Here is a 25267-nt window from a genome sequence, read left to right on the forward strand (position 1 = left end):
AAATAGGTGCCATAGTTATTATGGTTGTTAGTGATGTACATTAGAAAGTGCATCTACAGTAATGCCATTAATTTGCCCAGTGCCAGTACACCAGGGGGTGCAGGATGAAAGCCACAGCTAGGCAGCGATGGATGGATGACAGGACAAAGCTACAAAGCATGCATAAACACATTGAATCTCTTACCCAAACCTACCATTCCTATTTCAAGGAGATCCTTCTTTCTCTGATAAATATTACAATGAAACAACAGTTAATTCAAATTGTATTATACCAAACTGACAATACACAACAAATCACAAGGTTTGAGAATATGGGAAGTTACATAAAGTATGCTTTAAATTGTAATATATTTTAAATAAGCGACTGAGATGCCATTGCTGACTCCCAGCTAGCCATGTGCATTGTCGTTTATGCCAAAACATTTCTTAAATTATTACACTGGGGAGTCAAAACATTACTCGTACTGTTACACACCGATTCTACTGTCACACACCGATGATTCCGGCTCGGTCGGTAGCTAGCTTGCCAAAGCAGCTATCCACCTTGCAAGCAAAATAATATTACGTTTTACAATTAAAACGAAATGTGCGACATGCCAGCTTTGTCTTACGATATATGTCTAGTGGAAAAATACATGCATAATGTGTTTATACACCTGGAAAGTTATTAGTCCGTCCATTCATTTCATTAATTTGTCGAAAAACAACTTCACGAGGGAAAAGACACCACGGCGGAAATCCCCCTCGCGCTGAAAGCGAGAGGGGGATTTCCCTGAAGAAGTAATTTCCCTCGTGAAGTAATTTTTCGACAAATTAGAGATTGGATTTAGAATTGTGTCGTTTCGTAGACACGACACTAGCTATCATTTGTACACTGCTCTGAGTACTCGTGAGTACACTGCCGTTCTGTACCTTGATGGCGAGCCACTGGACTCCTACAGTAGCAGTGGCATGGTCAGCATGCCCCGTCAAGCCTGGATGCGTGAAGTACCTGGCCGTTATATCTGGAACTCAACCAAAGGCCTAAATATGCAGCAATGGGACAGAGGAGTGGAGTGGAGTGGAGACACCACAAGGAGATCATGCAGCTGGGTGGCCATTCAAAACTACAAGAAGAAGAGCAGGAGGACAAATTAACTGGAGGCCCCTCTGGCACCTGGAGCAAAGTCCTGCAGCCCTTTTTACGGAGAACAAAATGGCCCCGACCGAAGGCTATCTGGTGAGGTAGACCCCGCAGAACCCCCCCTGGCCTCTTCCTAACTGCACTGACTGTGTCCAGTTAACACAGAGGATCTCAGAACCTGAGGGCAGGATCTCTACGCTGTACCATGTACAGGAGGATGGGCCACTCTGTGACTCTGCAGACACTGCCTCTCTCTCCTGGCTCAGCTCCAACACCGCCTGAGAGCCAGTACAATTAAACTCTCCAGGCCTGGAGAAATGCCTAAGACACTGGCCTGCTACACACCCTCAATCCATACAGGTTATACGGGTTAAAGTATTGAATTAATTCAATTTACAGTCAGGTCCATAAATATTGGGACATTGACACAATTATCATCTTTTTGGCTCTATACACCACCACAATGGATTTGAAATGAAACGAACAAGATGTCCTTTAACTGCAGACTTTCAGCTTTAATTTGAGGGTATTTACATCCAAATCAGGTGAACGGTGTAGGGATTACAACACTTTGTATATGTGCCTCCCACTTTTTAAGGGACCAAAAGTAATGGGACAATCATAAATCAAACTTTCACTTTTTAATACTTGGTTGCAAATCCTTTGCAGTCCGTTACAACCTGAAGTCGCATAGACATCACCAGACGCTGGGTTTCATCCCTGGTGATGCTCTGCCAGGCCTCTACTGCAACTGTCTTCAGTTCCTGCTTGTTCTTGGGGCATTTTCCCTTCAGTTTTGTCTTCAGCAAGTGAAATGCATGTTCAATCGGATTCAGGTCAGGTGATTGACTTGGCCATTGCATAACATTCCACTTCTTTGCCTTAAAAAAGTCTTTGGTTGCTTTCGCAGTATGCTTCGGGTCATTGTCCATCTGCACTGTGAAGCGCCGTCCAATGAGTTCTGAAGCATTTGGCTGAATATGAGCAGATAATATTGCCTGAAATACTTCAGAATTCATCCTGCTGCTTTTGTCAGCAATCACATCATCAATAAATATAAGGGAACCAGTTCCATTGGCAGCCATACATGCCCACGCCATCACACTACCACCACCATGCTTCACTGATGAGGTGGTATGTTTTGGATCATGAGCATTTCCTTTCCTTCTCCATACTCTTCTCTTCCCATCATTCTGGTACAAGTTGTTCTTTGTCTCATCTGTCTATAGGATGTTGTGCCAGAACTGTAAAAGCTTTTTTAGTTTGGCAAACTCTAATCTGGTCTTCCTGTTTTTGAGGCTCACCAATGGTTTACATCTTGTGGTGAACCCTCTGTATTCACTCTGGTCAAGTCTTCTCTTGATTGTTGACTTTGAAAACACACATACACCTACATCCTGGAGAGTGTTCTTGATCTGGCCAACTGTTGTGAAGGAATTTTTCTTCACCAGGGAAAGAATTCTTCTGTCATCCACCACAGTTGTTTTCCGTGGTCTTCCGGGTCTTTTGGTGTTGCTGAGCTCACCGGTGCGTTCTTTCTTTTTAAGAATGTTCCAAACAGTTGATTTGGCCACACCTAATGTTTTTGCTATCTCTCTGATGGGTTTGTTTTGATTTTTCAGCCTAATGATTGATGGCTTGCTTCATTGATAGTGACAGCTCTTTGGATCTCATATTGAGAGTTGACAGCAACAGATTCCAAATGCAAATAGCACACTTGAAATGAACTCTAGACCTTTTATCTGCTCCTTGTAAATGAGATAATGAGGGAATAACACACACCTGGCCGTGGAACAGCTGAGCAGCCAATTGTCCCATTACTTTTGGTCCCTTAAAAAGTGGGAGGCACATATAGAAACTGTTGTAATTCCTACACCGTTCACCTGATTTGGATGTAAATACCCTCAAATTAAAGCTGAAAGTCTGCAGTTAAAGCATATCTTGTTCGTTTCATTTCAAATCCATTGTGGTGGTGTATAGAGCCAAAAAGATGAGAATTGTGTCGATGTCCCAATATTTATGGACCTGACTGTATTTTGTAGCGCGCTTTTCACAGAAGCCTGTCACAAAAGACACGTTACAGTCACAAAGATGCTTTACTGTCACATTGTTTTACATGAAGTACTTTTACTAAAGTAGGCCTAATGATGAGAGGTTTTTTAAATCATTTTTATAACGGTGCATTGTTTACAATATTTAAGTACTGTTACTAATCTAATCGAAGTCGTCCAGTTACCTTGTTTTCCTCCTTGCAACCAAACCCGTTCACCAGTGTCACTGGCATCGTCAGTCAGCCAAATTCCAGGTAATGTAAGTCTCTCGGCGCCCAGTAGATGGCGATCATGTCCTGCAATCTTCTGGTGCTAAACAAACCTCTGCTGCCTCATCAGATGATGAAAGTTCTGTAATGTCCATATGATTGTAGTTTTATGTATTTGTTTATTTATGTACTTATTTGTCTTTGACTGATCTAATACTACCAAGAGGGGGAGGGTATTGCCGCTGGTTATGCGGAAGGAAGCAAGGTTTGGGAAAATAATTAGAAAATTGATATAAATGTATGCTATATGTGGGGAACCTGGGATTAAGTGATTAATTTTTTATTTTACAAATGTAATGAATGTTTAAAATGTATTTAATACCTTCATTGTACAGGCAGCATAGCAGTAAAGGAGAACTATTTATTTATAGCGATACTAGTTCTTGTCACAGGAGGGCGCTATAGGATTGCTAGGACATTCGGGTTCGGACGCTCGGCTTGACTCCACTGCGCTCGGTCGGAGTCGTCTGATGACAGTTGAGCAGAATGTGAACATTACATTATTGGCATACGTACAACAAAGTGCATACCCATAACCAGGGATAAGTTCGCTGGAAGACCCTAGAGGGAAGTACGACCCCCACTGATACAGCGTCTCTATACAATGATGTTATTTCTAACAGGTATGCAGACTGTTTAGGCTTATAGAAAGGTAGGAAAGTGAAATAGGATTTGTATGTGGGATAACGTGGCCTATTAGAAGTATCCACGAAGCGAATCGCCTATTTATTTTGATTCATAAAAGTACGGTAACGTTATAACTGACGTTAGCAAAGTGACGGTTAGTTCGCTAGTTTCTAACTGAATCCCGCGGAAATAATTTCAGTCTGTAGCTAACGGTGACGTTACTTGTCTATATGCGTAATACAGTCTGTTTAACCCCTTTTTTTCCTTTTTTTTTTAAAGATATTTTTTAGGCTTTATTGGACAGTATAGTATTGAGACACAGGAAGAATGGGAGCGAGAGAGAGGGAAAGACATGCTACAAATGTCAGACGGTGAGCATGCGGTCAGTGCTCTACAGGCTGCGCCACCGAGACACCCAGTTTAAGCCCTTTTACTAGCTATGTTCAGGGCTGGACTGGCTATATAGTCTACATGCCCGCGGGCATGTGGGCCGGTCTAGTTTTGGGCCGGTATGATTTATTTATTTATAAAAAAAAAAAAAAAAAAACATTTTTAATGTTTTTGTTATCGAGCGGCCCCCAAAATCTTTTTTATTGTCTATACTGACAGTGGGCTGGCCCAATCACATGCTTAAGCCCAACCCCTCCCGTCTGGTAGGCTCAACCCTGACCCCTCCTCCCTGTTGTCAAGTTGTTGTCAGTTGAGAAATGGATCGAAATGGATCGAAAGCGCAAAGAAGGTGCCCAGAAAATTAGAGACAAGAAAGTCCAAAAGTTGGCAGAGGATGCCTCAAAATGTAGAAAGATTACACAAATGTTCTCTGCAACTGCTGCTAGTAGCAGTAACAGTAGCAGTAACGTTAACGTTAACGTTAGTCAGCAGCAACGCGAGTCGGACAGTGACAGACTCAGAGTCAGTTGTGACAGTGGAGGATATAGCTAGCACTAAAGAGGTAAGCTAAGCAGTCACTCGGTCAGTCAGTCACTCGGTCTCACTAAGCAACGTTACGTAAGCATAATTTTTTGGGCTAGGTCTTATGAATGTTAGCACAGAATGGCTAATGCTATTGCTAACTCTAGATGAGCCAAGTCCAACAACAGCGCGAGCGCGCTGATTTTGACAGACCATTTGAGCGCTCTTTTCAAACCGGTCCCTTCACAGATTTATTTAGTACAGTATCGTACGTTATCGCAGGGGGTTTCAGGAACAATATTATGTGCTGTTATTATTAACTATTGTCGACGCGATTGAGGATTTAAAGCGACTAGACTGATGTAAAATGTAGCTAACTAGCCTGGCAGCTTGAGCGTCTGATGCAACTGACGTAGGCTAACGCCGGGTCATTAGACTATACCCCGTAGCAGACTAATTGTAGTAGTAGTAGTAGGCTAGTAGTAGTAGTAATAGTTGTTGTTGTAGCAAACTAGCTCTGTTATTTTGAATATGGCTATCATTTTTTGGAATGTGGCTACTGGCTATCATCATGCTACTACTGTAGTGATTTTGTAGAATTGTGGTGCCATATTTGGAAAATTATTTTCCATTGACCTGTGTATTAAAAAGGGCTTTGCCTGTGATATAGGGGCTATATCTATATAAATAAACAAATTGAACTTGAGAAAGCATAGATTGAATTTCAAGATCAAAACATGTCTTGTTGTTGAACCAGGTTGAGCTGCCCTCCCCAGAAAACGAGACTGTCACTGTCAGGGAGAGAGAGGTAAGCCAGGAACAGGAAAGAGAGAGCAAGCAGGACCTCAACTACTATGTTGTAGTGATGGGCGGTGTCCGACCGATTGTGGTGGGCCGGTCTGAGCCAAATGGCAGGGCCTATTTTTTGCCCCAGTCCAGCCCTGGCTATGTTTGTAGTGTGATAGCACTCTGTAAATATGAGAGGTATGTATGTTTTATTTTTGATACATCCACCCCCGTTAATGGATTTCTATATGTCGCTATGTTAGCTGTGAGCTAGGCTACGCATGTTCTGAATGAATGTACTTATTGGCGCTCTTGTTTTTATTGGTGGTCAGAAGGCAGTTGAGCAGAATGTGAACCACACTGATACAGCGTCTCTACAATGATGTTATTTCTAACAGATGGAGAATAAAATGAACTACACAACACCCTTGTAAGCGTCGTCCTTGCAAGTGTGCAACAAATCTTGGTGCCGAAACCCGGGATCAGTGCCGCTGTCGCCATCTAACCGAAGATTCGCGGGGGAGCAGAGTGAGAACACGTGACCATAGAACTGGAGCAGCTGCAAGACGGGCTGAGTGAGACCCTCCTGCAGTTAGGGCTGGACCAGTTAAGAGAGGTGTGTGTTTTTGTAAAAATCCCCACTGAAGACCAGGTAAGGAGGCATGCACTGATCCGACTTATAAGTAAAGCAGTGGATACAGCAATTGAGGATGAGGAGGAGGAAGTAGCACGCCGGTTCCTGTCCAAACTGGTGGGCCTCTCTAGTGAAATTAAAGAGAGAGGCAGAGTCACAGGCTGGCACAGACAGTACTAGTAAGGATGCTGTGGAACTGGCGAGTTTACAGGAACAATACCAGGCCTTACATTCCAACTTTACTGCATCCACAAAAGTGCTGGGGGAAGAGATCACACGCCTCAGTGCAAAAATAAGTCTTAAAGAACCCAGTAGACCTAGACAACCTTTAAACCCAACCCCATCAGTAATCCAACCCCCTGAAGTGACCATACGCCGAGACTTTAAGATAAATGGCCAAATAGGAGAACGGGGGCAGAAAGACAAGTTGTCTTACACAAATCTGATGCACCAAATTGACATGGGGGTGAGAAAAGGCCACAGTGAATTGGAGATAATGGAGGCTGTAATCCGAGCCATCAGCCCTGGGTTGAATCTCCGTGATATGCTTGAGATCAAAACTGAACTCGCCCTCCCTCAACTGAGGACCATTCTGAAGGGCAATTTCAAAGAGGATAGCTCTGTGGACATATACTGTGGTGCCTCGGGGTGGATCCTGAGGTGCAGTGGGTGGGCGCAGCTGGAAACCAGACACAGGAGATAGCAGATATCAGAAAAAAATATTCTTTTTATTTTTTCTGTGTTTTTTTTTTCCGGGGTATTGGTGATAGCGCCCCCCCTCAGGGCAAGGGTAGGGGAAAACTGGAGAAATAAAAGGGGCCGTTCAGGCAAAAATAAACTAAGGTTCTTCCCAGACCGGGGTATGCTCCAGGGCCTCCTCCCTCCTTCCCTCTTCAGCCGCGTCCGGGCTGGGTGGGGGAAACACAAAGATATAGGGTAAGTAGGATGGGATTTTATTTGGCTCACGTGTCCGGCGTCCGTTCCGGGTCTTTGGGGTTGCCGTTCGTAAAGGTGGGGTCTCCTTCAGGGTCAGTACAGCAGGGCATAGAAGGTCCTTCCTCTCTCTGCCTTTCACACTCTCACACGCTCAGGAAGGATGCCAACTGAACCTGTTTGCAACCCAAAGTGGCCAGAGGGCCTGAAGGTAGATGAAAACATTGTATGTTTACAGAAGGGAACGCATCACTGTCGCAGTGACCAACAACACGGCTCATGACGTCACACTCCCGCCACGGACTCTCTTGGGGCAGACCCTAAGGATAAAAGCCATCTACCCTGCAGCCGTGAAGCCACTGGAAGTGGATGGAGCTATTGCAATGGACCCAGCAAACCCCGAGACCTCCTCCACAACAAGTGCAGAACTTGTGAGAGCTTCTGCGGGAGGAGAGCAGTGTGTTTGCACGGTATGACCATGACGTGGGGACTATTCCATCACTCCAGCTCAAAATCCGCCTGAGTGATTCAACACCAGTGAGACGGACAAACACATCCGTTTCAAAGCCGCTTCACAAAGAAGTGCAGGAGTACCTTGAGGATTTGCTGAACAGAGGCTGGATAACAAAGTCAAAGTCACCCTACTCAAGCCCAATCGTGTGTGTGTGGAAAAAGGATGGAAGCCTCCGCCTCTGCTGTGACTATCGGGAGTTGAACAAGTAGTCCATCCCTGACCGCCATCCGATACCACGCATCCAAGACATGCTCGACAGTCTGAAGGGGAGCGCCTGGTTTTCTGTCTTGGATCAGGGGAAGGCATATCACCAGGGGTTCCTTGGAAGAGTCCAGCCGCCCACTCGCTGCATTCATCACCCCGTGGGGATTATATGAATGGGTGAGGATCCCATTCGGACTATCTTCAGCACCAGCAGAGTTCCAGAGGTCCATGGAGGAATGTCTGACAGGGCTGAGGGATGAAATTTGTCAGCCCTATCTAGATGACAATCTGGTCCACTCAAGCACATTCGATGATCACCTTCGGGACCTAAGGAGAGTCTTACATCGCTACAAGAGCCATGGGATCAAGCTGACGGCAAGAAAATGTGAACTCTTCAGAACCCAAGTGAGGTTCTTAGGAAGGCTTGTGAGAAAGGTTGGCTACACAATGGACCTCGATGATGTGGCCCCTGTCCACGCACTGAAGGATAGGAAACCAACGGCCATCGGAGAGCTCAGGAAAATGTTGGGATTTATATCATATTACCGGCCCTACATCCCTAACTTTTCCCGAATTCCAAGGCCTCTCTATGATCTCCTCACTCCGGAGAAGACAGCGGAGGGAAAGCCCAAACAAAAGAGAAAGGACAAGGGAAGAAGGGGCTCCCACCTGCCCTCCTCTCATCCAGTCAAGTGGACAGCTGAACATCAACAGGTCCTCTGCCAGCTGATTGACTTCCTCTCTCAGCCACCAGTGTTGGGCTACCCAGACGTTGAAAAGCCCTTTATCCTCCACTGCGATGTGTCACAAGAGGGTCTAGGGCAGGGGTCACCAACACGGTGCCCGCGGGCACCAGGTCGCCCCCAAGGACCACATGAGTCGCCCGCAGGCCTGTTCTAAAAATAGCACAACTCACTAGTGAGCCGCATCTAAAATTGAATTTTATTCTGTTGCTTTTTTTTTTTTTATCACACTTGCATTTATATAGATTTAAAAATGACAATATCTTAAAAATATGTTTATTATACATGAAGTTTAGATATACAATACTGTCAGCTTAGATGGGCGCTGAATGCAGTTTCTTACCACAAAAACATGGCAGAAAAAAGAAAGAAAAATTATCACTTTCACAACGAATGGGAGGAGGAGTTCTTTTTTACGACTGTGAAAGAAACTTGCGTGTGTCTCATTTGCGGGGCGACTGTGGCGACGGCAAAGCGGCACAATGTGGAGAGACACTTCACTACGTGTCACAAAATCCAACATGCTAACTACCCACTGGGAAGCGCACTACGGGCAGAAAAAGCCTGTGAGCTAAAGGCAACTTTGGGTAAGCAACAGTCTTTTTTCACGAGGCCGGCGAAAAAGTCACAAAAAGCAACCGAAGCCTCGTTTAGAGCTACACATTTTCTGATCAAGAAGAAGGGATTTTCAGACGGAGAAGTTGTCAAAGAAGCAATGATGATAATTGCTAACACTGTACTTAAAGATGTGAAAAATGGAACCGATCTAATCTCCACTCTCTCCGACGTCCAACTAGGGGCATCTACGATGGCTAGACAAGTGTCAGCTATGTCCGGTAACTTGGCCGATCAGCTGGACCGGGATCTGGCGAAGTGCAGGTGGTTTAGCATCCAGTGCGAGGAGTCCGCGGACAGCAGCAGTACAGCGCAGCTGTTGGTTTTTATCCGGATGGTGTTTGAAGATTTCTCCACAAGAGAAGAACTCCTGACACTACTGCCCTTAAAGACAACTACGAGGGGAGTTGACATTTATAACTCGGTGAAGGAGTTTTTGTGCAGAAAAGGGTACCATTGGAAAAGCTGGTAGCGGTGACTACAGACGGAGCTCCTGCTATGATCGGCCGACATACAGGTTTCATCGCTCACTGTAAAGGTGACCCAGACTTCCCAAAATTTCTGCATTACCACTGCATCATTCACCAGCAGGCGTTATGTGCAAAAGTGATCGGCTTTGGGCACGTGATGACTCCCGTTGTGAAAATCATAAACAACATCCGCTCCAAAGCAAAACAGCACAGGATTTTCAAGGCGCCATTGGAGGAGATGTCAGCTGAATATGGTGACCTGATGCTACACACAGAGATCCGTTGGCTCAGCAGAGGACGAGTTTTACTTCGTTTTTTGTTTGAGTTCATGCAGTCCAAAGGCGAAGACGTCTCACTGCAGAGTGGACACTTGACCTTGCATTTTTGACGGACATTACTGGGAAACTAAACCACTTGAACTGCGAGCTGCAAGGCAAAGGCAAGACTGTTGTTGATATGATAAGTGCTTTAAATGCATTTAAAGCCAAGATGAACATTTTCTCTGTGGATTTACAGAGAAAAAAGGTGCTGCACTTTCCCTCTGTGCAGTCGGTGCTGAAAGACAATGCTTCTGCATCTGAGACATTTGACAAAGTTGCAGAAAAGTACTGTGAAGTCATAAACAGACTTGGGCAAGAGTTTGAGAATAGGTTTTGTGACCTTGATCAGCTTGAGCCATGTGTGTCATTCATTTCCAATCCTTGTCAGGGTGGGAGGTAATACCCCTGGTCACCACCTGAGGGCTGAGGATCATTGATTTCACCTGATCCTCATTTACTTCAGGGGAATTACCTCCCGGGAGACTATTTAAACCCAGTCCTGCCTTCCGTTCAGTGCTTGTGTATTTAACTGTTTGCTCTTATACCAAGCCGGTAAAAGCACAGGGTAGACTCTTGCTCTATGAGTCCGGTATTGTGCTGGTAGTATTGTGATTGCTATTACGGGTAAGGTTGGCGTACAGTTGGTCGCTCTTGTTCACTGGCGCCTTCCTTTAAGGTTCTTTGTTCTTTTTATTTGAGACTCGTGTGAGTCGTGGGTAGAGGGACGGTGTCCCCGGTAACTGTATTTTTGTTTGTCTTTTATTCCCGAGCTGCGTCTCGTGGGTTTTATTTTATTGTGCCTAGCATTTTTTTCGCTAGGTTGTATTTTCTTTTCGGGATTTCCTCAGTCCACTACATCACTGAGGGTTCACAAGCACCAAGTTTGGTTTGTTATTTCGCCCAGTTTTAAAGGGTTGTTTTATTTTCTCCTCAGCCAGTTTTTGGGCTTCTTTTCTGTTTAGTTATTCTGAGTCGCCTTCGGGTTTGTTTTTGTTCCTCCCTCTGTCTCGGGAGAAGGAAAGTATTCAGTTCCGTTGTGTTTTGGGAGTATTAGTGGCGAACACGTTCGCGTGTGCGCTTTTGGAAGGGGTTTTCTCCTAGTCGCAACTGGCTCTCCGTCACCCCCAACATTACAATCCTTTCATGAATGTGAACACAACATGCTTTGCTGAGCAACTAAGTGCAACATTCAGTTTGGATGCTGGACAGGTGGAGATTGAAATCATAACATTGCAAAATGACCTCCACCTCAAAGCCTACCAGGCTGCACCAAACTTTTGGTGCCTTGTTGACACAGAGAAGTACAGTAGTGTATGCACAGCAGCTATGAAGCCTGTTTGGTTCAACCTATCTCTGTGAATCAGCGTTTTCTGACATGAACTTCATCAAGAACAAACACAGAACACGCCTCACTGATGCACATCTTAAAGACTCACTCACAGTTGCAGTGTCAAGTTACACACCAGATTACAGTACACTGGTGAACAGCATGCAATGCCAGTCTTCCCACTAACAAAGAAACAGATACGAGATGTTGTCAGTGGCAACATGGCAGTGCCATGGCAAAGTTGAATTAAAATATTGAAGAATTGTGTTCAATTTAAAAGTGTGTTCATGACATGTAACAGTTATAATTTTGTTAAAAATGCCGTAGATTTGGTAATTAGTTCAAAATGTGACAAGATTTATTTAAAAATTTGTAAGTTGATTTTTCTTTAACATTACATAATTGATGACTTTTTGAAACATGGGGCAACATAGTTCATGATTTGTTAAAAGGGTTTGTCAGTGGCTAGTGAAAATGGGACATTTACCTATGAAATGTAGTGATGTAAGTGATCATTAACAATTGCTGAGATTAATAGAAATAAAGTGCTGAATATTGATATCTGTTTCCCACCTTGTTGTCATTGTTGATAATTATTGTGAGAAATTGTTAACGTGATCAGTGTCTTCACATAGATGAGTATCATTAATCATTATTAATAATGTATAACTAAAGGCAAACTGAGCAAATTTGTTATTTGAGAAGAGTGTATCAAACTGGTAGCCCTTAGTATGACTCAGTACCCATGAAGTAGCTCTCAGTTTCAAAAAGGTTGGTGACCCCTGCTCTAGGATAAAGAAATTGATTGACGGCAATTACTTTGGGACATGACCGACTTTACTGCTTTATCTGTGGATGTGATATTTCATCATCATCCTTGACGACAGGGCTATTTGACCCGAGTTGGCAGGTGATCCATGTTAGAATAGAGATCAAGCAGTGAGAGGAGGGGGAAGAGGAGGAGGTCAATAAAATGTCAATGTCTTTCACTGCAGGTGAGGATTTCTGTGACTACAATTCCTTCAGCTTGGCACAATAGTTAATTTCATGCACACAATGCACCAAAACTACCAAAACACTGCACACATGCGCAAGTATTAAACACAGCATCAAAACATCAGCACTAGTTTTCTTCCAACAAGATTTTTCTGTCAGTCAAAGAACAATGATCTGAAAAACACTAACAACCAGTGGCATTATAGTAGATGTCTTAAAAGATATGAATGCACAATGCATGCTTTGAACAGGCAAACGGGCTGTGTTACAAGTGCTGACTGTTTTGAGTCTTGTGTCAAATTGTACACAAACTTGTGGGATCAGCACTAAAGTGACTGTAAAACTGTAGTATATTAAATTTGGGGCAGCCTGTAGCCTAGCAGCTAAGGTACATGAGTAGGACTTGGAAAGTTGCTGGTTCAAGCCCCGGTGCAGCCATGGTAAGATCTGCACAGCCGTTGGGCCCTTGAGCAAGACCCTTAACCCCACATTGCTTCAGGGGAAGATTGTACCCTGCTTAGTCTAATCAACTGTAAGTCGCTTGGATAAAACGTCAGCTAAATAACAAAATAACCATTTTGAATGGTTATTCTCCACACAAAACTGAATTCCATCCAGGACTAAACTTAATCCTCATGCCTGTATATACTGAGAAGTGCTGCAGGTTAATACCTTGATTCAAAATTTCACATCGATACATTTTTTGAGTATTTCACCTCCGTAAGGATAACAAGAATGTACAACATCAAAAAGAAACAGAATTTTTGTTCTAAACATGGGTGAGAATACTGAATATTTCTTGACATACGTATACTAGCAACCTGAAGGAAATTTACTGGTGACTAAATAGTTATTGTCTTTGTAGTGGCGGTTGGACGCAGGTCTGACTCACTAAGACCAGCAGACAAATACTTTGAGTATTTGTGAGTCACATTACAAACACGGAGAGTTTTAACCCCGGCACTGAAACCCATCAACCCCGGCAGTGAAACCCATCAACCCCGGCACTAATCAAACAGGGAGACAGAAAAAGGAGAAGAGCGAGGGTGAGAGAGAAAGAGAGGGAAAAAGACGATAGAAGCTGCAAGAAAGATTTCACACCCCCCCCCCCCAAAAGAAATAAAAAAAGCTAAAGTGAAAGATAGATAGATGGAAAGATAGATATGGGGGTGGGGTAACAGAGCGGTTGGGACAGTGAGAGACGAGGCGTTTGCTACCACTGCGGCTTCACAGCTGAGGGGCAATAAAACATCTGCTTCCTCTCACGGGCTGGCGGTTTGGCCAGGGCTGAAACGAAGCCACACAGGAGGGCGTTATGCCTTTTATATGTGCACATTTCCATGAGCAGTTTTGCACACCTCTGCTGTTTTTTTTTTTTGTTGGTAATTCTTTTGACCTTTTTCCCCCAATTACTTTGAATCAGGCAGTAAGAGCAGTCGTCTGGCAGTCAGAGGGTTGCTGGTTCGATCCCACGCCCGGGCAGTGTCGAAGTGTCCCTGAGCAAGACACCTAACCCCCAAATGCTCCTGAATGGGTGAATGAGAAGCCTCAATTGTACAGCGCTTTGGATAAAGGTGCTATATAAATTCCAACCATTTACCATTTACTTGTTGCCTTTGCAGATGGGGTGATATGGGGCCTGGCTGAAACTAGACATCACTATGACCTTATAGTGCCGTTCGCAGTGTTTCTTATTTTCACACTGACACTCACACACAGGTGAGAAACAGGAGATATTCTCCATGCCATTATGACCCTAAAGTCACATTCCTAACATCTTATCTAGTCTGTTAGACCAAATAATAAGTTTATACATTTTTATTATATCCAATTGAATTAATTATATGTGCAGTAAAGGAGAGATGGCTGATTGAAATTTTACAACTTTAGATTTTCAACCCCATCGAACGCTGCACTAAGATCAAGAAGAACTAAAATGGATGTTTCACCAGAGTCTGCATTCAGCAGTAGATCATTAACTACCTTTAACAGGGCAGTCTCTGTGCTGTGACATGCCCGAAAACCTGACTGGAATTTTTCGAACAGGCTATTTTTGTTCATAAATGCTATCAATTGTTTAGAGACCACCTTTTCTAGAATTTTTGAAATAAAAGGTTTGAATGAGGCCTAAAATTATTTAAAAGTGAAGCATCTAAATTTGTTTTTTTAAGAAGAGGCTGGATTGAAGCACATTTAAAATGAGAGGGTACACACCCTGAGGCCAATGAGCTATTTATAATCAAAACAATGTCTGGACCTAGAACATCCTTCAGGAATTTAGCCGGGATGACATCCATAGGAGTGGAGGATATATCAGAAATAATATCATTTAGGTCTACCATTGCAATGGATTCAAATGAGCTAAATGTAGCAGAGGTATGGCAAGAAACATTCATAATGTGAGCAGAGGGAGTGATTCTAATTCTGATATTATCGATCTTTTCAATACAAAATGTTTAAAACCTCTGGCAGAGCTCAGATAAGGATTCAGAAAAAACATTCGGAGAGGGATTTAAAATGTAGTCGATAGTTTGAAACAAACATCTTGGCTTACGACTATTGACAGATATCAAGTTCGAAAAATACTTCTCCCTTGAATTTTTAACTGCCTGGTTGAATTTTGTAAACAAATCTTTCATTTGAAGATAGTCAGCAAGTAAATTAGATTTTCGTTCAGCTTGCCTTTGTTCTTTCTTTAAATTTTGTAAATCATTATCGTAAAGCCAAGGGAGTCTCTTTACGGTTGACTTTGACCTAATTTTAAAAGGAGAGATATCATCTAGTATGCCCAAGCATACACTATTAAAATGTTTTACTAATTCCTCTGTGTCTAATAGCGGGGTACAATTAACTATACGGTTTTCAAATGCTGAAGAAAACATTTCAGCTGTTTGTATGTTGATGAATCGAGAACGAAAAACACATTTATCATTTGTACATATAGCTGGAAGTTGGACATCAAATAAAATGCTGAGATGATCTGACACACAAATGTCTTTCTTCTCAAGGCTATTTAGTTCGAGACCAAGCGTAAACACTAAATCTAGCGTGTGCCCTTTATTGTGCGTTGCACCTGACACGTGTTGCACTAGGTTAAAAGAATCTGTTAGTTCCAAGAATTCGGTGGAAGCCGAATCTGATACGTCATCCACGTGAAGATTGAAATCTCCAGCAATAATCAATTTGTCATATTTTAACACCAAAAAAGATAAAAGAAATGAGAATTCTAAAATAAAATCCTTGTTTGGTTTGGGGGGGAGGGGCGATAAACCACCACACACGGAACAGGAGCATTGCAATACAGAGTAAACATGAGCACTTCAAAAGAAGAGAAATCATTGACCGATACAGTGTTACATTTGAACTGACTTTTGTATGTGTGGTTTTTCCAAAGCAATTCATAGCGATTGCCTGCCTAGCTTTTTTAGTAAACACGCCCCCTCGCTACAGACTGGATGACAGCGAGTCGTCTCTGATGAGTAGGCCGTGGATTAATTTGTGTAACATGTTTAGTTGTGTGTCTACAGTTTTCTTCGGTATCTACGCTGTTTGCTGCATTGAAGCAGGCAAGTATTGTCTTACTCATGAATGAGCTACTCTGAATGTAGCGTTTGAAAATTCGATGTGCCGACTTTACTACCTCTGTCGACTGGAGCGTAACGTTCGCTGTTGTCGGGGGTAAGCAAAACACAGCGGGAATAGGGTATTTAACCTTCATTAGCTATATCTTTTGACAACAATACCTGATGTCATTATATTTCCGACAAGCTGAAGGTTTTGTTTTGGAGCATTTCCTTTCCAAGTTCACATTTCTACGATTAAAAAAAAAATTATTTGAGAACGAGAGCTTTGACACTAGCGCCAGTCCGCATACCATGTGTATCGATATTTTCAGTTGGCTAGGTAAGCAGTGTTTGGATAGTTAAGTTTGGTCACTTTTGCTTTGTTGTTTGTTTGGCTTTATTATATATTGATATTATATCATGGTCGCTGATTGATGCGGAGCTTATATTCTATTATGGTATACTTTTTGGCATGAAGCTTTGAGAGTTTTGGAGGAACCAGCATGCTCAACTCTAACGGTTTGATGTTTTAGTCTGATTTTGACTTGTGATCGATTGTCATAAAACGGGGGAAGAACATCTTGTTCTGTGAATTTTTCCTACACTAGCTTGCTCCGTGTCTTGTATATAATTTGTGTAGAGCTGTTGCACACTTGAATTGATAAAAACTCAGGCGTGTTGAATTTGAATTATTTTCCTTTAGTTACATTTCTGCAAAATTTAGGAGGTAGGATCGCGTATATGATGCGTGTACGTTAGACACACCATGGATGGATGAGTTAGATACTGAAATAAAGTGCCAGATGAGAGAAAATGTTGGTTAAAACAGTTTACCATTTCATCCTTGTTGGTAATAACATCAGAATTAACATTACTGCATTTTGAGAGATCACTTGAGGAGGGGTTGGTTAGTTATTATTCCTAATTTTTTCATTTATTGTTATTGATACACAGTACCAGTCAGAGGTTTGTACACCTTTTCCTTTTTCTCCCTTTTTTGATGAATGTTTTATTTCCACTGTTGTAATCAAGCAATTCGTATGTGGTCACACAGTGCAGATTCTCATATTTTGCATGTTGGGCAGAGGTACAGTATACGCAAATCTTTGAAGTAGTCCTCCATTTCGATTGAACAAGGCCATTCTTGTGTTGTAATGGATATCATACAAAAACATTATCATCAATTAACATATTTGCAGGGGACTAACTCATCTCCAAGGCAGTGATGTGGTGCAATATGTTGTATACTGCAATTTTTAAAATTTGACATGAACAATAAACAAACATTGTTTTTAAATTGTAAGTGCCAGTTAATAGACACAGATTGAGTTTAGTCCTGGACTAAACAGTTTTGCATGGAGAATCTCAGACTATCCTGGAGGGAAGAATACATTTCCTGCTTCATCGTTCTTGGATGGTCACCTAACACCTCAATCGTACTGAATGATCAAGGGGGGTTAGGAAGCCCATACTGAATGATCAAGGGGGGTTCACTGTCTGCTTTGCTGACAATGACCATTTGGGTTCCTTGCTCACATGATATGCAGACAAAATAATGTGTATTCGTCTGCCTGTCACCCAATCAGGGACAACTACCTGTATTTTACATCAGGAGGCTTGGGGCATAAAAGCTCATTCCTTTCTAACATGAGTTTGTAATTGAACTGCCTTGCTTTTACCTAAATATCGGACTACTTGTTTTACTTCACAAAGGACCAAATTCCTACAAGCCTTAATCTGTGTCTGTGAAGCTGGCTGTCTCAAAAGATGTAATGCTAGGTCATTTTCACAGATTTTCCAAATCAGCTTACTTACCTCCTACTGAGTATACAAGTTACATACACGTTGTGTACAGCTTGTATTCTCAACAGTAGGAAATGAAGCCATTTCAGATACGGCCCTTGATCAACTCAGAGAGAAGATGGGATATTACAGATTGTGCTGGATTTCTTTGTGGTCGCCAGATGGGGTTTAAAAAAAAAAATTAAAAAAAATTCTTCAAAAACCCTGTCTCTTGGACTCCTGGCCTTGACCTTTTGACTTGTCTCCTTGTCGTTCAGTTTGTCACTCCCTTGTTGGTACCTACACTGCTCTGAGTACTCGTGAGTACACTGCCGTTCTGTACCTTGATGGCGAGCCACTGGACTCCTACAGTAGCAGTGGCGTGGTCAGCATGCCCCGTCGAGCCTGGATGCGTGAAGGACCTGGCCGTTATATCTGGAACTCAACCAAAGGCCTAAATATGCAGCAATGGGGCAGAGGCATGGCGGACATCTTCAACCACACAGGACCTTACATGAGTGAGTTGAGTGAGTTGAGTGAGTTGAGTGAATTGAGTGAGTTGAGTGAGTGGAGTGAGTGATCTTTTTTGAGTGAAATTATTATTATTCATCATTTAAACATACCATGTCCGCCATGTTTAATGTTCCATGAAAGTGCCAGGCTGTACATGGAGGTAACTGCAGCATCGTGTGCATCCATGTTTCAGGTGCTGTGGTCCTGCAGGGGAGATTTGGCTGTAGAATCGAGCGGGAGCCTCATGTCAGCGTTACAGAGGCCTTTGCTCAGTACGGATTGAACGGAGAAGACTTCCTGTACTTCGAGCTCACCAGGCATCAGTGGGTGGCTTCAGCAGAGTCTGCTCTCCCCATTGCAAAGAAGTGGAACAGGGACCAGAACAACATCATGGAAACTGAGAAAAACATGAAGCACATCTGTATGTCTAGTCTTTTGGACAGTTTGTCCATGGAAGAAAAGGAGAGCCAGAAGACATGTTAGTACCACGGTCCCTTACTGCAGTATACTGAAATGGAATATTATCACAATATCACAACAGAACTTCACAAAGTATGAAGTATATGGGGGTTATTCACGTTCGTGCCGCTTTTAGGTATTGTGAGATCAGTGAGCCAGAAGAAACCCCATAGAGTACACCAGCAAATTTGTTGACGTGTATTTGAGATTTAATGATGTTTCTTCTCGTGCTCTTAAAAGAAAGAATGGTGTTTTATTTAAAATGTGACCTCAAGGGGTTTGGCCAACATTTTCAAAACAGACACAAACAGAATAAAGTTTCCTTTTCCCATTTCAATGCAAGCTACCTGAAAATATAAATACAGACCTGTGTTACTGCTCACATCATTGATTGAAATTTGACAAGGGGCCTTTCTTTGTTAAAAAAATGTGCCTTTTCCTTTTTCTCGTTTCAGTTCAGCCCAATGCTTCGGTGTTTGCCAAGCTGTCCCGGAACTCTGGGAAGGTTATTCTGACCTGCCTGGTTTCAGGATTTCGCTGCGGGAACACGACGGTGGAGGTTTATCGGGATGAAGACATCTTGACTGAAGACAACGGCCTCTGGTCCTCTGGGATCAGACCGAACGGGGACGGGACCTGCCAGCTGAGAAGGAGCCTGGACATCTCTAACAGCACTGAGGCACCATACAGCTGTGGAGTCCACTCCACAAATCTCACTGTCAAATGGGGTAAAGCCACCTATTGTAACCCGTTTCCACTAATGCCGCTTACAAAATCAGATCAGATTATTATTGCTGTAGGTACAAAATAGTGACAACATCTAATGACCACTGTTCAAAAGTGTGGCCTGAACCATTCGTGTGGATGTAAAATGATAATATTGCTGTACTTGTAGGGGCGACATGGCTCAGGTTGTAAGAGCAGTCGTCTGGCAGTCGGAGGGTTGCCAGTTCGATCCCCCGCCCGGGTTGTGTCAAAGTGTCCCTGAGCAAGACACCTAACCCCCAAATGCTCCTGACAAGCTGGTCGGCGCCTTGCATGGCAGCGAATCGCCATTGGTGTGTGTGAGTGCGTGTATAAATGGGTGAATGAGAAGCATCAATTGTACAGCGCTTTGGATAAAGGCGCGATATGAATGCCAACCATTTACCATTTACTTGTTGCCTTTGCAGATGGGGTGATATGGGGCCTGGCTGAAACTAGACAAGACCATATCACTAGACATCACGATGTTCTTATAGTGCCGTTTGCAGTGTTTCTTATTTTCACACTGACACTAAGGTGCAGAAGGCACAGGTGAGAAACAGGAGATATTCTCCATGCCATTATGACCCTAAAGTTGCATTCCTAACATCTTATCTAGTCTGTTAGACCATAGAATAAGTTCATACATTTATATTATATCCAATTGAATAAATTATATGTGCAGTAAAGGAGAGATGGCTGATAGAAATTCAACAACTTTAGATTTTCTGGATTATGTACTGGCCAAAACACAAGTAAGAAAAAACTATATCGGTGCATTGTAAGAGACCCCATTTGTAAAGATATTGTTGGTACTAAAGAAATGAGTTTTGTGAAGGGTAAGCGTAAATGGCCACTTGCTGGTTCCTAAAAGGTCTACCTCCACTTCCTTTCCCCTGCAGCTATATCATGGCATGGAAGAGTCGGGGATGCCTCTGGAATTCATTGATGCACAGATGTAACCCAGATTGAATGAAACCCAGCTCCCTCACTGAAATGTGACAAAAGAGTGACCATGGCAGTGCACCTGAAGGTACGACTGGGGCCACAGACACCACAAGGAGACCGTGCACCTTCCTCGCTGGGTGGCTACGCGCGATCGGTTTTCTGGGGTGACAAAGACAAAGGCCGCTTGTCCGGTCGCCTCGTCACCCTGAAGGAGCCGCCGTGGTGGAGGCAGCTGCTGGTACGCAATGGCAGGGACGCGGGTACCCACCACGTCCTGCTGAAGCACAGCTCTCTCCCACGCCTTCGGCCTCCGGGGAGAACCTGAGAGCGATAAACACCACATGTTAGCATGTCAGTCAGCAGAAAGTTTCACATCACAGGATTACGGCATACAAGCTCTGCATCGTGCCACCACTTAACCCTGGGAGAGAGTGCGCTGGTTCAGCTCAAGGAGGCTGTGGCTTGGGCCTGTCCCTCCTCTTCTCCGCCGGCGGTGGCTGGAGGTGGAGGCGGGGGGAGGCGGTGGTGGGACCTTTGCAGAGACGTACCTAAAATAAAGTCAACTTAAAAAAACCTCAGTGTTTGTGTCAATCAAGCATTGAAATGAGATGCTGTTTAACTACGATTACAAGCAGCCCAGCCCAAATAGGTGCCATAGTTATTATGGTTGTTAGTGATGTACATTAGAAAGTGCATCTCCAGTAATGCCATTAATTTGCCCAGTGCCAGTACACCAGGGGGTGCAGGATGAAAGCCACAGCTAGGCAGCGATGGATGGATGACAGGACAAAGCTACAAAGCATGCATAAACACATTGAATCTCTTACCCAAACCTACAATTCCTATTTCAAGGAGATCCTTCTTTCTCTGATAAATATTATTATGAAACAACAGTTAATTCAAATTGTATTATACCAAACTGACAATACTTTATAAAACACAGTCAAAATAAAGATGCAACCAAATCGCAAGGTTTGAGAATATGGGAAGTTACATGATGTATGCTTTAAATTGTAATATATTTTAAATAAGCGACTGAGATCACATTACTGACTCCCAGCTAGCCATGTGCATTGTTGTTGTTTTTGACAAAACATTTCTTAAACATTTCAAAATAAATTATTACACTGGGGAGTCAAAACATTACTCGTACAGTTACACACAGATTCTACTGTCACACACTGATTCCGGCACGGTTGGTATCTGGCTTGCCAAAGCAGTAAGCTCTTCAGGGAAATTCCCCCTCTCGCTTTCTTCAGATGAGGATTGAGTGGTCAACCGTATCGAACGCTGCACTAAGATCAAGAAGAACTAAAATGGATGTTTTCTTCAGAAAGCGAGAGGGGGAATTTCCCTGAAGAGCTTACTGTCGTGGTGTCTTTGTGTTTTTCGACAAATTAGAGATTGGATTTAGAATTCTGTCATTTCCTAGACACGACACTAGCTATCATTTGTACACTGCTCTGAGTACTCGTGAGTACACTGCCGTTCTGTACCTTGATGGCGAGCCACTGGACTCCTACAGTAGCATTGGCGTGGTCAGCATGCCCCGTCAAGCCTGGATGCGTGAAGGACCTGGCCGTTCTATCTGGAACTCAACCAAAGGCCTAAATATGCAGCAATGGGACAGAGGAGTGGAGTGGAGACACCACAAGGAGACCATGCAGCTGGGTGGCCATCCAAAACTACAAGAAGAAGAGCAGGAGGACAAATTAACTGGAGGCCCCTCTGGCACCTGGAGCAAAGTCCTGCAGCCCTTTTTACGGAGAACAAAATGGCCCCGACCGAAGGCTATCTGGTGGGGTAGACCCCGCAGAACCCCCCCTGGCCTCTTCCTAACTGCACTGACTGTGTCCAGTTAACACAGAGGATCTCAGAACCTGAGGGCAGGATCTCTACGCTGTACCATGTACAGGAGGATGGGCCACTCTGTGACTCTGCGGACACTGCCTCTCTCTCCTGGCTCAGCTCCAACACCGCCTGAGATTCAGAACGATTAAACTCTCCAGGCCTGGAGAAATGAGACACTGGCCTGCTACACGCCCTCAATCCATACAGGTTATACGGGTTAAAGTACTGATTCAATTCAATTTACAGTCAGGTCCATAAATATTGGGACATTGACACAATTCTCATCTTTTTGGCTCTATACACCACCACAATGGATTTGAAATGAAACGAACAAGATGTCCTTTAACTGCAGACTTTCAGCTTTAATTTGAGGGTATTTACATCCAAATCAGGTGAACGGTGTAGGGATTACAACACTTTGTATATGTGCCTCCCACTTTTTAAGGGACCAAAAGTAATGGGACAATCATAAATCAAACTTTCACTTTTTAATACTTGGTTGCAAATCCTTTGCAGTCAGTTACAACCTGAAGTCGCATAGACATCACCAGACGCTGGGTTTCATCCCTGGTGATGCTCTGCCAGGCCTCTACTGCAACTGTCTTCAGTTCCTGCTTGTTCTTGGGGCATTTTCCCTTCAGTTTTGTCTTCAGCAAGTGAAATGCATGTTCAATCGGATTCAGGTCAGGTGATTGACTTGGCCATTGCATAACATTCCACTTCTTTGCCTTAAAAAAGTCTTTGGTTGCTTTCGCAGTATGCTTCGGGTCATTGTCCATCTGCACTGTGAAGCGCCGTCCAATGAGTTCTGAAGCATTTGGCTGAATATGAGCAGATAATATTGCCTGAAATACTTCAGAATTCATCCTGCTGCTTTTGTCAGCAATCACATCATCAATAAATATAAGGGAACCAGTTCCATTGGCAGCCATACATGCCCACGCCATCACACTACCACCACCATGCTTCACTGATGAGGTGGTATGTTTTGGATCATGAGCATTTCCTTTCCTTCTCCATACTCTTGTGAGTCTTCATATAATATAAATGGTGAAGTCTTCTCTTGATTGTTGACTTCGAAAACACACATACACCTACATCCTGGAGAGTGTTCTTGATCTGGCCAACTGTTGTGAAGGGGTTTTTCTTCACCAGGGAAAGAATTCTTCTGTCATCCACCACAGTTGTTTTCCGTGGTCTTCCGGGTCTTTTGGTGTTGCTGAGCTCACCGATGCGTTCTTTCTTTTTAAGAATGTTCCAAACAGTTGATTTGGCCACACCTAATGTTTTTGCTATCTCTCTTTCAGCCTAATGATTGATGGCTTGCTTCATTGATAGTGACAGCTCTTTGGATCTCATATTGAGAGTTGACAGCAACAGATCCCATCCATCCATCCATTATCTTAACCCGCTTATCCTGAACAGGGTCGCAGGGAGGCTGGAGCCTATCCCAGCATACATTGGGCGAAAGTCAGGAATACACCCTGGACAGGTCGCCAGTCCATCACAGGGCACACACACCATTCACTCACACACTCACACACTCAAACCTATGGGCAATTTAGACTCTCCAATCAGCCTCTTTGGACTGTGGGAAGAAACCGGAGTACCCGGAGGAAACCCACGCAGACACGGGGAGAACATGCAAACTCCGCACAGAGAGGCCCCGGTTGATGGGGATTCGAACCCAGGACCTCCTTGCTGTGAGGCGGCAGTGCTACCCACTGCACCATCCGTGCCGCACAGCAACAGATTCCAAATGCAAATAGCACACTTGAAATGAACTCTAGACCTTTTATCTGCTCCTTGTAAATGAGATAATGAAGGAATAACACACACCTGGCCGTGGAACAGCTGAGCAGCCAATTGTCCCATTACTTTTGGTCCCTTAAAAAGTGGGAGGCACATATAGAAACTGTTGTAATTCCTACACCGTTCACCTGATTTGGATGTAAATACCCTCAAATTAAAGCTGAAAGTCTGCAGTTAAAGCATATCTTGTTCATTTCATTTCAAATCCATTGTGGTGGTGTATAGAGCCAAAAAGATGAGAATTGTGTCAATGTCCCAATATTTATGGACCTGACTGTATTTTGTAGCACGCTTTTCACAGAAGCCTATCACAAAAGACACTTTACAGTCACAAAGATGCTTTACTGTCACATTATTTTACATGAAGTACATTTACTAAAGTAGGCCTAATGATGAGAGGTTTTTGAAATCATTTTTATAACGGTGCATTGTTTACAATATTTAAGTACTGTTACTAATCTAATCGAAGTCGTCCAGTTCACTTGTTTTCCTCCTCCTTCCAGTCAGCCAAATTACATGTAATGTAAGTCTCTCGGCGCCCAGTAGATGGCGATCATGTCCTGCAATCTTCTGGTGCTCAACAAACCTCTGCTGCCTCATCAGATGATGAAAGTTCTGTAATGTCCATATGATTGTAGTTTTATGTATTTGTTTATTTATGTACTTATTTGTCTTTGACTGATCTAATACTACCAAGAGGGGGAGGGTATTGCCGCTGGTTATGCGGGAGGAAGCAAGGTTTGGGAAACTAATATGAAAATTTACATAAATGTATGCTATATGTGGGGAACCTGGGATTAAGTGGCCCCCCATCTAATTTTTTATTTTACAAATGTAATGAATGTTTATCATTTATTTAATACCTTCATTGTACAGCCAGCATAGCAGTAAAGGAGAACTATTTATTTATAGCGATACTAGTTCTTGTCACAGGAGGGCGCTATAGGATTGCTAGGACATTCGGGTTCGGACGCTCGGCTTGACTCCGCTTATAACTGACGTTAGCAAAGTGACGGTTAGTTCGCTAGTTTCTAACTGAATCCCGCGGAAATAATTTCAGTCTGTAGCTAA

At 43.3% G+C, this 25267-nt stretch overlaps 1 protein-coding gene across 2 annotated transcripts in view; it reads left to right on the top strand.

Moving 5' to 3' along the window:
* Positions 1 to 20958, top strand: part of LOC133129773 (zinc-alpha-2-glycoprotein-like) — a 53139-nt gene extending 32181 nt beyond the window's left edge. Inside the window, exons 2-6 of one of the 2 annotated variants that reach the window (XM_061244061.1) lie at positions 18148 to 18387; positions 18576 to 18860; positions 19297 to 19569; positions 20014 to 20137; positions 20488 to 20958. In XM_061244061.1, coding sequence (XP_061100045.1) covers positions 18148 to 18387; positions 18576 to 18860; positions 19297 to 19569; positions 20014 to 20137; positions 20488 to 20557 — 992 coding nt within the window. In that variant the 3' untranslated portion in view covers positions 20558 to 20958. The other variant, XM_061244062.1, reaches the window with a different exon arrangement.
* The last annotated feature ends 4309 nt before the right edge of the window (positions 20959 to 25267 follow it).

The sequence above is a fragment of the Conger conger genome, chromosome 5 (genome assembly GCF_963514075.1).
Source record: "Conger conger chromosome 5, fConCon1.1, whole genome shotgun sequence".
Lineage (NCBI taxonomy): Eukaryota > Metazoa > Chordata > Actinopteri > Anguilliformes > Congridae > Conger > Conger conger.